This window comes from Podarcis muralis, chromosome 4 (genome assembly GCF_964188315.1).
Source record: "Podarcis muralis chromosome 4, rPodMur119.hap1.1, whole genome shotgun sequence".
NCBI classification, from domain to species: Eukaryota; Metazoa; Chordata; class Lepidosauria; order Squamata; family Lacertidae; genus Podarcis; species Podarcis muralis.
Window position 1 is genome coordinate 79,218,241 of NC_135658.1, and position 13,832 is coordinate 79,232,072.

General features: G+C 41.5%; 2 protein-coding genes across 3 annotated transcripts in view; one reads left to right on the top strand and one right to left on the bottom strand.

Annotated features, from left to right (window-relative positions):
- GAS6 (growth arrest specific 6) overlaps positions 1–5,931 on the top strand; it is a 45,921-nt gene extending 39,990 nt beyond the window's left edge. Inside the window, exons 14-15 of the mRNA XM_028728037.2 lie at positions 1,275–1,503; positions 5,320–5,931. Coding sequence (XP_028583870.1) covers positions 1,275–1,503; positions 5,320–5,471 — 381 coding nt within the window. The 3' untranslated portion in view covers positions 5,472–5,931. The remainder of the gene's footprint in view (positions 1–1,274; positions 1,504–5,319) is intronic.
- A 1,962-nt stretch (positions 5,932–7,893) lies between these two features.
- Positions 7,894–13,832, bottom strand: part of TMEM255B (transmembrane protein 255B) — a 37,822-nt gene continuing 31,883 nt past the window's right edge. For both annotated transcript variants that reach the window (XM_028728042.2, XM_028728043.2), the window contains 3 exons: positions 13,648–13,807; positions 10,012–10,155; positions 7,894–8,825 (listed from right to left, as the gene is read on the bottom strand). In XM_028728042.2, the coding sequence (XP_028583875.1) occupies positions 8,661–8,825; positions 10,012–10,155; positions 13,648–13,807 (469 nt within the window). In that variant the 3' untranslated portion in view covers positions 7,894–8,660. The remainder of the gene's footprint in view (positions 8,826–10,011; positions 10,156–13,647; positions 13,808–13,832) is intronic.

The following is a 13,832-nucleotide window of genomic DNA, read 5'->3' on the forward strand; positions in this document are numbered from 1 at the left end:
CTGGTAGCTTTGAGGACACTGTCCAAACATCTCGTCCTCTGTCGTCCCCTTCTCCTTGTGCCCTCAATCTTTCCCAACATCAGGGTCTTTTCCAGGGAGATCACTGAGCTTAAGACCCATAATCGAATTCACTGAGTTGCAACCTATGCCTTTTTGTTCCATTTTCTCTTTTGATACATTGTGAATTGTGAATGGTTTTATTGAACTCAAGGGAGATACTGAAATTGTACCAGCAGATTTCTAACTATGTCCACAACATAATATATACATAAATTTAATTAATGGCCAGAGATTTATATCCATTAGCAATGAAGTTCCACAAAGCAGAATACTAAAGTAGTGGGAACAGAACTCAGGGCTATGATAATTAACTGAACAGAGTGATTAAGGCTGTGCTAGGTGCTGGATTTCACGGAATTCAGTGGAATCTACTTCTAGTAATAATGCCTCGAATCATACAGTCAGTTATTCTATACCCTCTTGCCTGAATTCAATGGGGCTTTTTTCTGAGTAGAGATGTACAGGATTATATTGTAAGACTGTAACCATCATTGAATGTAGTGGGGCTTACCTCTGAGTAAACAGGCACTGGATTGTGCGTTGATGGGAGGGCGTTCCTTGACGCTAGTATTAAATGTTTAATAACAAGAAATAAATTCTTAGCCAGTAGCATTTCACAGACCTAGACAGTGATGGTGGAAGAGGTAAAAAAATGAAAGATAACATCCACCTCCTCAGCTTGCTTTTCTTTGCTCACTTCACCCACCATAATTATGCAGGTCCCTTCTTGCCCATTTCTTATCGCCATAATAGCTAAAGTGGCATGTCCCGTGTTCAGGTGTAGTACACCACTGGTTAACCACATTCTGCAGAACAAGCTGTGTTTGTTGGCTGCTAGCTTAATGCCTTGCTTATGAGTTTTCCAGAAATATCTAGATAGCCACTGCAGTGCTAGAGACTAGATGGTTCTAAGACCTACCCAGCAAAGCAGTTCATGTGGTTAATGTCCTGAGGAGAAACATTTGAATTCAAACAGAGTTAGTTGTGGGCTAGTTTCAAAGCAAACCTTCCCATACCTTTTCTGCTGAGTGGGAATAACAGTGTATTTGGGAGTGGTTGTCCACTACAATTTTGAACAATCCTTGCATTTGGTAATAGTATCTCAAGTTCCTTAAATATTTCTAAGGTAACAGGGTGTGTTGGTGCTATCTTTTCCTATAAATATCTATAACTTCCATTTTCCATCTCATTCTTTATTCTTTCTTGCTATTCAGTTCATTGTCTTGGCAGTGAAGAACACAGTGGTGTGCAGACTAGCAGTAAGCATTTGTGATGAACAGGAACACTTGATTGACATCTCCATTGACAGAGGTCAAATATTGATGACTGTGGATGGCACTGCAGGACAGAGTGAACTAAGCCATTCACAGCTAGAAGAAAATTTGTCTCTCTTGGATAATTACCTGCAATCATCTGTGAAGACCTATGTGGGAGGATTGCCAGGTGAGTATCAAATGTTGCAGTCCAGAATGTAGACTGCCAAACAGTCACTAGAAGTGACCATGTTCTACTTCTGCTTGGACAGCATTCACATGTCACAGTAAACTGTGGTTAATAGTTTACAATGAATCCACAGGTGACTCTCACTTTGCTTCATATCTAGTACATACAGGAGCCACATACTATGATCCCTGTCTTGGTGATGTGTCCAAACTAGGGACTGTGGTTTGTTTTGGTTTGAAGTTGGCTGCAACCATAGTATGTTGGCTTGTGTTAAGCGGTTTATTGTGCCAGATAACACAACAAACCACAGGTTAACGCAAACTGAAATCAGAAACTTCTGAAGTTGTTGTCTTCCTGGCTGCAGATGAGAAAAGGGGGGTTTCTGTGAGCCTGAGGTTTGCTGCAACTTGTTCCTGTCACAATAAAGCATGACTTGTTGTGACATCTATAGCCTGCCATTTGAAATTTGGCCTGCTTGGAGAATGAAGCACAACTGAACCTGAAGGGTGTTTTTTATCAGGAGAGGATGGGAAAGGAAAATAGTATGTTCCCAAGCAGAACTCACAAATGTGATCATTATTCTAAATTGCATTCCATTGTAGTAAATGAGGGTTGCTTAGATAAGGGAGCACATAGAAATATTGAAAGAGAAGGCAACATATGTTTTATGTCTGTGAAAGGCCAGAGAAATGTTCTTAGAAAGATTATACTACATAAAGATTGGTGTTATACGGATCTCCCTGTAAAGGCCAGCAGATCCTCCCTATGATTCTAATGTGACAGGAGTGAAAGCTAACAATCCAGTCTGTCTGCTTCCACTTTGAATGCAAAGGTATAGTCCCATTCATGTTGATGAATTAAATCTGGGCTATTTACACAAAATAGTGTTGGAATAAGAGACTTCCTCAGTGTGGAAACATTCTCAGGCATCACCCTTTGTTCTGTTTTTGGAGCGATAAAATCTGGGTGTCTGCTTTTAGAGACACACGGGTTAAAATGTTTTGGTTTGCAGAGAAATTCTAGTGTACTGGGGGAGTGGAATGGAAATACCACCAGATGTCTGCATCTGCAGGAATGTTTCCTGCCCCACCCCACCAAAAATATTTTATGCTTCAGTTATTTTTCTCCCAAGTAGCCGGTGTCTTTTTGAGGAGTGCAGAGTTCTTCCTGACTTTTTTTTCTGGACATCAAACAAGCCCTAAGCAATAACTTCAGCAGGAGAAGGCATGGATTGTAAAGGATGCATGCATTTTCAGGCACAGTTCCAAGTGCTGGTCTTTAAAGTCCCACATAGCTTAGGATCAGCAAAGGTTAAAGTATTGCTATTCCTGCTCTGATGTTGAGATCTTCTTCAGAGGCCCTTCTACAGGCCTTTGGAAGTGAGGGGAGCAGTGATATGAAAGAGGATGTGTTAGTGTTGGTGCCCTGGCTTGTCATCCCCAGGAAGGCTTGCTTGGCAACTGAAGACCCTTCTCCTTTTTTTCTTGGTGCCCAGGCCTTTTAGATGTTTATTTTGATAGGTTTTTGAATCTTTATAGGCTCTGGTTTCAATGTCCCTGGTTTCAAACAGCTTTAATGCTGTTTGTTTTGGTTTTATTTAGTTGGTTTTATTATTCAATATCGAAGAGCAAGAAATGTATAAATTAATAAATGTCTATGGAAAGTGTCTCAGTGCATGCAAACCTGGAAGACTCTAAGCATGCAAAGTGGATGGATCTTTCCCAATAGGTTACTTTTTCGGTTTTAACTATTGTCCATTGGTGGTGCTTTAGGGAATATGATAGCAGCATAATTTGAATAGTAGAATATATTTAATAAATACTACGTATCTGTTCAGTTTTTCTACATGGTAGCTAGTTGCAAAGTCTCTTCCTAAAGTAGTTTCTTCTTCTTCTTCTTCAAAAAAGGGTAGTTAAGAGGCAAAATACAATCACACTGATAAATTTTTACCTAATTTTACCTAAATTTTTACCTAATTATACCTTAAAATTCCCCCCCCAAATTTACTTTTATTAGAATGCTAATGGTATTGCTGCAAAAAGTGTCATGTGGTTTTCTTTTTTTTTAGTTTCCTCCACAGAAGCATTTTGTTTAAGCCAATTTTTGTTACATTAGATGTCAATGCATAGCTTGTTTGTTTGTTTGTTACATGACCACCAGAGCACAAGATACTTACTTTTTTTGCAAATTTTACGTTTGCCAATTTTTGATCAAAGTCTTGTAGTTGTGTCTTTAACGGAACCCTGCTCTGCAGGAATTTGCAGACTGTGTTTCTCTTTGCCACAAAAGGTTCACTGTTAATTCCTGCAGATCCAGTTTGTGTTACAGGCAAGGCTACACAGGAACAGCTACAGAGGTTGTTAGGTCAAAAACTGAAATCATGGTGTGTGCGTGCAAATGTGAGTGAGAGAATGATTCTCTGCAGATTAAATTGCAGGTGGATTATAAATTAGACATAGCAATAATGTTGATATAAGCTGATTTCTTCATGTATTGGCTTATACTAAAATCCTGTCTCTCTCTTCCTGCTTCAGTGTTTACATGGATACTGGTAGGCATCTAATAAAAGATTTTTACCAATTCCAACACAGCTGTGATCAAAGGTGTATGACAGATATATTATCTTAAACATCTCTAGTGCAGCTTGCCTTCCCACCTTTTACTAAAAAAAATATTATTTGGCTGATTCCCAATAATAGTAAGGAAAATATTTCCATAGCCTATATGCATGTTCTGTCACTGACAGGGTGATCATCCCTCTATCAAACAGCACTAGGCACATATAAGTCATTTGCTAAATCTTTATCTGGGTTTCTGTACTCCTCTGCCTGCATCCACACCACACAATGCTACATGTGCACTTAAAGGTAAAGGGACCCCTGACGGTTAGGTCCAGTCGCGAACAAGGAGCAGGGACCGAGCAACAGGAGCTCACCCCGTCACAGGGATTCGAACCGCCGACCTTCTGATCGGCAAGCCCTAGGCTCTGTGGTTTACACCACAGTGCCACCCGCGTCCCTACATGTGCACTTAGCCACCATCTATTGGAATGAGTGCCCCCTTTGTCCACCATGGAGCCCAAGGTGGTGTATATGTAGTTCCCAGGCAGTTTCCCATCCTGGCACTGCTTAGCTTCAGGAAGGTGGTGACCTCATGCTCCTTTGGACCATACCCCAAGCCCTGGGAACACATCCATACCTTCAGATAACATCAGCCAGCTTGTGCTGAGCTGTAGATAATTCAAAACTGAATGGCAAGCGGGATGAGAACATCTTCCACAGAATGAGATTATCAGATAATTACACTTCATCAGAAGTCGCCTCTGTCCTAAATTATGTAATGCTTAATCCAGACCTTTTGTCTAGGAGTTAAGTTACAAGGGGGAGCTTTTTCCAGACAGAATCCTAAGCTGTTATCAGTGCAGATAGTCCTGAGGGGAAGAGACCTGCAGGCTAAACTTGCCTTGGTGCCAAAACTTATCTTACAGTTGAACAGAAGACCTTGGAAAGGAAGACAAGAACAAAATTCGAGAAAGAGAAGAAGCAGTGAAACACTACATCCCGGAACAATTTCTAATTCTTTGTATGCAGAAACCTAAGTACAGTTGAAGTTCCTTCTGCGAAAGCTTCCCTGAATTTTGCAGCTTAGCTATTCCCATAGCCTGTGTTAGTCATAGCCCCATGTACAGTTTAGAATGTTAAATGGAAAAAAAATGTTTTGTTTTAGAATTAACAAGAATGAGGAACTTGGTGGTAACCTTTATTGAATATGTTTTCCTTCTCTTTTTAAAAAAACAAAACAAAACAAAACATACAGATGTTCCTGTCACTTCAACTCCAGTCACCGCTTTCTACCGTGGCTGCATGACAGTGAAAGTTAACAAGCAAGCTGTGGATCTAGATGAAGCTGTCTACAAGTCCAATGACATCACATCTCATTCTTGTCCTCCAATAGAGACTGGTCAATAGATGCCACTGCAACACACACAAACGTTTTATATTCAGAAAAGTCCCATTTCAATGCTTTCCTTTATAATATAAATATATAAATATAAATATAAATATGATATAAATTATTCAGACTTCCAGCACTGCGTGTATAGTTCTCTTGAACACTGAAGTTATGTAGGAGCTACTGAAACTCGTGTGTCAGATTAATTATTGAAATATTTCTTTGCTTGGGAGGGTTTCAAAGATGTAATATATTTGTAAATAGTTGAGAAAACTGATATTAATAACCCAAAGCTGCAAATTATTGCCGAAGGTGAGTTGTTAAGAGGCAGGTCATACCTGCCATGTGGCAACTGGTAATATATTCTGAGTGGACTGGAAGATTAAAAAATAGTTCTGTATTTTTTTATTACCAAATGCTGCTTACTGATTTAATGAAATATGAAAGAATAAAATATAAGAACTTTTTTTGGACTTAGCTGAAGCAATGATGGTCTGTGTTCTAGATGGAATTTTACTTTATTCATGTTGATTTGGAGCAATATTAGAGTTTTATATCAAAGCTTGGTTACTTTGTTGGCTGATGATATTCGGCAACTAGGTTGTGTCTTTTTCTAATGAATCTAGGCAGAAAAACTTGTCTGAGGCTTTTTGAAAAGGCAAAGAGTGATAGCAGTTATTGGAGGGAGATGGACTTTTAAGAACACATGAGCAATGGAGCTGTTGGCATTTAAACCAGAAGCAAGTGCTATCAATCATGGCAGAGTAGATCACTACGAACTGGAACGGCCTCTATATGTTGGCGAGGTGGCTGTTGTTGTTGCTGTTGTTGTTGTTTTGTTGTTGTTTGTGTGGGGCGGGAATACTTTGCTCTCTTGCATTAAGTCCTTTGAGTGGTGCTAGTCTCTGTTATGAAATAGTTTGCTTCATTTTATGTATTCTCTAGCACATCCATACGCACAATGTTTGGTATGTTCTACTCTCCCCAGTGGAAATGACAAGGCTTTTCCTCCCACTTAGGAGTATTGGAGACAGATGGTTTGCATTTTCAGCATGGGTGCAGAAATAGCAGTGGAATAGAGCACTTTATCCCTCCCCCACCCTCTCACTACATGCAAAACTTCTACATATGGAGCATGGAGAATAAAGACTTATCCCCACTGCCTGCACTCTCTCCTCTAGCTGTTATAGTCTATCACACAAACACTCTTCTGTAGCGAGGTAAGTATGGAACAGGGGTACAGGGTCCCTATGCACCATGACACTGGGAGTGGCTGCTGTGCCCTAGGCAGCAAAATATCTTGAGCTGGCCCTGGCACTTATTCCCCTTTTGATGCTCACCCCACTTGCTTCCAATTTGCTCATAGTTAGGGATGGGTAAGAAATTCAGTTTGGCTTGTGTTTTAATGTGAGCATATCTAATTAATACTTCCCAAAATTAGCAATTCTTTGAATTTTATGTTACAGCCCTCCAACCAAAAAAAGTGTGCATTTCCTTTCTTTACATTGAATTTTGAACTTTTCATTAAAAAATCCCATTTATTATATTTGCCTGTTCTGTTCCATCAACCGTATTCAGAAATGGGGAACCTGTGGCTGTCCAGATATATGTTGCCTGTGGTTGATGGGAGTTGGAGTCCCATGTCATCTCAAGGGCCACAGGTTCCACAGCCCTGGTATAAACCGCCTCCATGTCCTGCTTGCTTTCTAGTCCTTTTCCTTCTTCATCATTATCCTCCACCCACCCCGCTGTCTCATTCTACATAATGTGAAAAACTCTAGCTAGAAATGGGTAGCCTGTGGACTCCATCCTGAGATAAATCCTGAAACCAAAGCCACTCCCAGTCTCATTCCAAACCTCTGCCAAAGGTTGCTTCCCTGTAAATAGCAACAGAAGCTTTTAATACAGCCCCCCCTTTTGTTATGTACCAACATTAAATACTGCATCGCTTGTTGAATCTGTAGCATATGGAAAAGATAACTTTATTTTTAGTAGCAGTAACTACTGCACAGTACAACTGTTGAGACAAGAGAATAAATCCAAATATTTTAAAATACTTTGATCCTTCAGTATATTTTAACCCTTTGGAAAAACAGTTCATATTAAATTATGATATTTCATCTCATCTATAACATGCATAGACTAAAAGTACAAATATATTACACACAATATATTTTATTGTAAAATAACCATCACAATCTTTTGGAAGACCTATCCACCCAAAAGAAGATATTAATGCCATGAAAGAAAGATAAAAGTATCTTTCCCTTTTAGATTCTAAACCCAACTCTTATGAATAAGGAAATAAAAGTAAGAAGCCAGAGTTTTGCAGCTTTGTGAAGTGATTTACATACAAAGTGGCTTTGCCACTGTGCAGTGAACTGCTGCACATGCAGCTCAGATGTGTATCTGCATAGCTCCATCTCTACCCAGAGAGAATGACACCCCCTTGCAATATAAAGGGCTGTTTATTTGCCTCTAGTATCTTGGGCCACCAAGCGCACAACGCCTGCATTCAGACATAACCATAAACTGTTACAGGAACAAATCTAGGTAAGCTTCTAGTTCATGTGTCCCCATATAATCAGTATGACTGTGAGAAGGATATCAAAAACTTGATTCTGTGTTTGACAAATCATAGTAGTGTTACGTGCAATTGCAAACAAACTGTGGTTAGTCTTAACTGTGGCTTTTGGGGGGCTTTTTTCAGTAAGCCACGATTAAGATTAACCATACTTTAGGGTTCAGACAACACTAAACCATGTTAACTGGAAAAGGAAACAAAAGCATGAACTTTTCATTACAGCTGCGTTGGAAGAGGACAAGGAGTGTCACGAACCCAAGGCTCACCTAATTCATTTCCATTATGATAAACCAGATTTATCATTACTATCCAAGTGCAGGGTGTATGTGGCTACCTAGATCTTAGCTCTGTTTTAAGAATAATAATTGCTTTGTAGGTGCAGGGGGATGCATGTTAGTTTAAAAGGTAGGTTGAAAAGGACTGCATGCAATATTTGACTGATCTGTCTGTGATGCCTGCCTGTTTTGCAATCATTATCTTGTCAACATGTTATTTGGATTTAAAGCTGATAAATAACATGCCACACAATATGAGACTCCTGAAAGACCACTAGCTAGTTAGCACACATTTCTGCCAAGGCTTTTGTTTTTAAACCTGCTACCTGTTGATATTGGTGTCTTGGCTATGGTACGTACGGTGGAGGCTTTTCACCTGACAGGAAATATGGTGTATATAATGGAGGAGCATTGGGAGGCAAGCCATAGTTAGAGCTGGACTGAGATGGTGGCTGAGTGTCGTCGGATAAAGAAATATCGGTAGATGATGCTGTTGGGAAATTGTTGGTAGGCTGTAGCAAAACAAAAGGTTTTCGGTGATTAGCTGCTAACTGGACTTCAAAAGAGTATTAGGCATATATATAAACATATGTAAAAAAAACAACTAAAAACCCATCACTTATGCATAATTGCAGTAATATACCATATTTTTCCATGTATAAGACTAGGTTTTTTTTTACTTTAAAATTATGTGGGAAACTGTGGGTCATTTTATACATGGGGCAATCTCCCCCCTATTTTCTTAAATTGGAGTCCCTAAAAATAGGGGCCATCTTATACATGGGGACATCTTCTACGCAGAAAACTACGGTATACACCAGGGGAAGGCCCGGGGGCCGGATGCAACCCAATCGCCTTCTCAATCCGGCCCATGGACAGTTCGTGAATCAGCGTGTTTTTACATGAGTAGAACGTGTGCTTTCATTTAAAATGCATCTCTGGGTTATTTGTGGGGCATAGGAATTCGTTCATTCCCCTCCCCCCCCCAATATAGTCTGGCCCACCACATGGTCTGAGGGATGGTGGACCGGCCCATGGCTGAAAAAAGTTGCTGACCCCTGGTATACACAGAGAGACTCACAATGGGATAGCCCAGTTAGTAGATCATAAGACTCTTAATATCTGGGTCATGGGTTCAAGCCGCACTTCAGGCAAAAGATTCCTGCATTGTAGGGGGGTGAACTCTATGACCTTTGTGGTCCCTTCCAACACTTATGATTCTGTGGCCTAATTCACCAACACTGAATACGAGGGGAAATTTTTGTGGCCCTCCAACATTGAGCTCCAGTTCCCATCACCCTCAGTGGTCAGGGGTGATGGGAGTTGTGCTCAGCAATTTCTAGAGGGCCACAGGTTCCCTATCCCTGCTGTGTACACCCAGCCACACACACATTGTCGGCTCGTATGTCATTCCTGCAGCTCTGGCTTGTCTTTCCAATTTTGATTCTGTGTTCTCAGCAGAGCACCTGCGACACTGGCCATATAACATATTAAATTGTAGTAGAAACAAACAATATAACACTTGATTTGTGAATAATTATTTTAAAAGTGCTGAAAACTACTTTCAGTGCTAGTCTGATACATACCACCCCCCCCACCCCCCCACACACAAACAACCGCCACAAGCACAGTCTAGCAGCACCATAACGGTGCATCTGATTTACAGTTAAAGGAAGTGGAACTCTTCCTCTACTATACCTGAAGGGGTAAATGGTAGGAAGCATAATGAGGAACAGTTGCTGCAGAAGGGCAAAACCCAGCATACGTCAGAATCTGCTGAGCTGGATTGTAAAGAATCTGTGGTGGAGGGCCAGAGCTGAAGGCAATTTGTGAGAGAGGCACCTGTGGAAGACAGCTAGATCAGTACATTTTGCTTATGCCCCATGCTTAATTTTTATATTCATCAACTACTTTTTCCATATCCATTGGTACATTGAATGACACCTTCGTGAACAGCATGATATAAGTTGAGGCAAAATGCTATCCCACATCTGCAGATTGGGGAAGAGAAGACTTTTTTTACAAGATAAAACTCCCATCTCTTCCTTTTACCTTGTTGTTGTTTAGTTGTTTAGTCGTGTCCGACTCTTCGTGACCCCATGGACCAGAGCACCCCAGGCACTCCTGTCCTCCACCGCCTCCCACACCTTTTACCTTAGAAAAATGTTGAAACACTTTGGTGCCAAACCTGCTTCTATTTGTTCCTTGCAAAACACTTTGAAGGAAGGGAGCTGAGTCAGGCACATCCCCTGCCTGTGACCTTAACACACTAGAATGTATTGTGTCCCCTGCCCAACTTTCAACGTAGACCAAAATGTGTGCAATAGGAATAGCTTTCCACTTTTACACATTTCAAGGAGCACGCAGCTGCCAGTGTAAGGAAAATGCCTTTCTCTGAAGGACTACAAATAGTTATAAAAATGTCGCTGTGGAAGTCCAACTGCATCTGTGGAACAAATGCACCAAGCTCCTCTTTTTAAAAGGTAGGTATCTTGGTTGGGGGAAATTATTTCACTGAGCATTCTCTCTATTTTGTCTGACTGCTGTGACTACCCGACAAAAGCAACCCAGTAGCAGAATACAGTGCAAATGGTAACACACCAAATTCAACATTTTTTCAGAAACCGCTCACTAGTCAAGAGTGCTTGAGATGGGAAGGAAGCATAGTGGGGCTTCCTGTAAATAGTTCTTCTTTTCAAATGTGCATTGAATGTTATGATTCCTCCACAGTAAGACCCCAGGCCAACGTAAGGGCCACCCCATCTCCAGCCTCTCAATGTCAAATTTTCAAAGAACATGCAGCAATTTTTTTACTCATGTGCACAGCTTTTAACTATCATGCCAAGCTACCTCCTCATAAATTCAAGAGCTATTTTTAAGAGCTTTAGGGGGCGATGACATTTAGAAGAACAATTCCATTTCCCCTCACTTATTCTTACTTCCATGCATTCTTGCTGGATGCCTGCCCCTGCTCTATTTAATGTCTTCTCCCAGTCCAGTGCTGACCCTTGACACTGCTCAAGGAAGGAGAGGGGAAGTGACTCAAATCTATTAGCAGTTTACTTCACACAAACAAACATGGAAATCCAGCAACAAAGTAGATACCAGGAATTTAGCCTGGAGGGCACCAAGAAACCATTTGTCCATACTTTTCACTCGCTTGTGTAGTACAACTGACACAATTTATTTCCTTGCCATTTGCTTTGGGACTTGAATGCTAACCTCAACGAAATCTCTAACAATACTTTGAGCAAGCTGTAAGGAACTGGCATGCAAACTTAAAATTAAAAAATGGTTACGATTCTCTTTGTGGCCTGAAGAGCAGGAAGGCACCATGACAAAATATGCATTGTGGGAAACTGCAATTGCTCCCTATTAACAACTTAAGTAGCATTTGGAAATAGCACTGTTTGGACCTTGTGCCAGTCGTCTCCAGCTGGATTGTATTCATAAGAACCAAATCCAGGAATAAGGATTTGAAACTCTGAAAAGATTTACTGGTTCGAATTGCCTTTCTTTCACCTGACATTAAACTACAAGATGGCAAACGCTAGCTCAACGTGAAACTTTACGTGATATTTGGTGCATACACAGGTCCTCCAAATTCAGTGTGACTTTCAAAGGTGCTGGCATATTCAGGCATCAGCCTCGGCTAATAGATGCATGGAAATCCAACATGAGCACAACAAGCAGAGAACTAAGGAAGTTCTATTTATCCTGCCTGTGGTTTTCATCCTAAAGATTACTGTTCCAACCAATATTTTCAGGCATCTAGGTCACAAAAGAACACGTATGCCTTAAACAAATAATTTAGAAAGCGTCTGCCTGTCTTTTGAGGAATCAAGAGCATCTCAGAGAGTAATGTATCAACCAGCTGCATGAAATGCAGATAGGCAGCTTGGGGGAGACTAAACCAAGACAACTTTCGCCATTAAAATAAGTACAAAAAATGGCAAAGTGCAAAAATCCTGTGCAAAATTAGGCTGCTTAAATTCCATTGAAATCCATGGGTTTTCAAGGCCTCAGTGCACAGAGCAGCTCTGGGCGTTCAGTATCAGTGGGCTGCTGAACATGTATGTACCTAAATCCCAACTTTAACCCATCATCTGTGGTGTAAATGCCGGCATAGACAGATTTGGGGCAATGACATCAGACATTTGAGGGGGGAGGGGTGGGAAGACTGGGTCTGGCAGTCAAAAAATAATTATGGCCAAAAAAACCCCCACCTTACTGCTGCAGCACTCATGAAACCATAACGATAAATGCAACCTTTATCAAGCTGGTGTCCTCCAGACATTTCTTGCTACAACTCTTGGCTTAGGGGGTTGTAGTCCTAAACATCTGGGGGGCATCAGGTTGAAGAAGGCTGCTTTAGGACTTAGGAACTGTATGTGCAGTTCCTCATGCAGCTAGAAATCTGCATGTGCAGGGCACCTTTGATGTGTCAAGGTGACGATATGCTAGCCTTCAGGTGTTCTAACAACATGGGAGCAGAGCTGCACGAAACATCCTGACCCCTGATGCTACATTTGTCAAGAAGTCCTCCCCTCACCCCATGGTGTCTGCATGTACAGTGCAAACATCAACAGGGGTGGGGACTTCACACATAAAGCTGCACAGGCAAAGACTTCCAGATACCCTGGAACCTCTGGGTAAACCTAGCACTCTATACCTAGCACCTCCAAACATTATTATTTTATTTTTGTTACTTGCCCTTTCACATAAAGTTCTAGGCTAGGCTACAACAACATACAAGATGTCAGGGACTGTCTGGACACTGAGGGGTGGTGGCTGAATTTTGATGAGTGGGCACTGGGAGAAGGGATCTGTGATCTGGAAGAGACATTAACAGCCAGGAGACAAGAGGCAGAAGCAGGAGAAGCTGTAGGATTGGAGAGTGGAGAACAGGTGCAAGAGGAACAAAAGAAAGGTCAGGCTGGTGTAGAGTCAAGGGCTTCCACATCTTCTCCTACTGCCCCCACTTCTCCTGCTCCACTGCCTCCCACAGGACCAGGGGAGGATTGAACAGGGAGGAGCAGAAACAGGTTACATGCAGGCATAATCTTTCTCCTTCTCATCCACAGCTCGGGTCTCTCTGCTACTCCTAGGTGTGCACCCGATGAGGTAGTTACGGCAACAGCCAAGGCACATCGGTCTGGGGGATATGCCTTTTCCTAAAAGTACAAAGGTGTACTTTTGACAATAAAAGAGTTAATCCCCTCCCTCCAGACATTCCTTGTGCAATAGCCCCAACCACATGTTCTGCAGGGAAGCCCGAGGCCTACTGCGTTGACTCCCATCGGTATAAAATGCCTCTAGCATTTCGAGACTTACCACATCTTTAAATGCCCCAAGTATGGCTGCTGTGACTATGCCAAGAAACAACCCGATGATGTTCAAGACAGTGGAGGACCAGAGCAGCCGGTACAAGTGGACCACATCCTGACAGCTGTTCACGCCAAGGAACTCGTAATAGCTGGTAGAGTGTTCTGAGCTGGTGAGAAGGGGGGTGGGGCGGG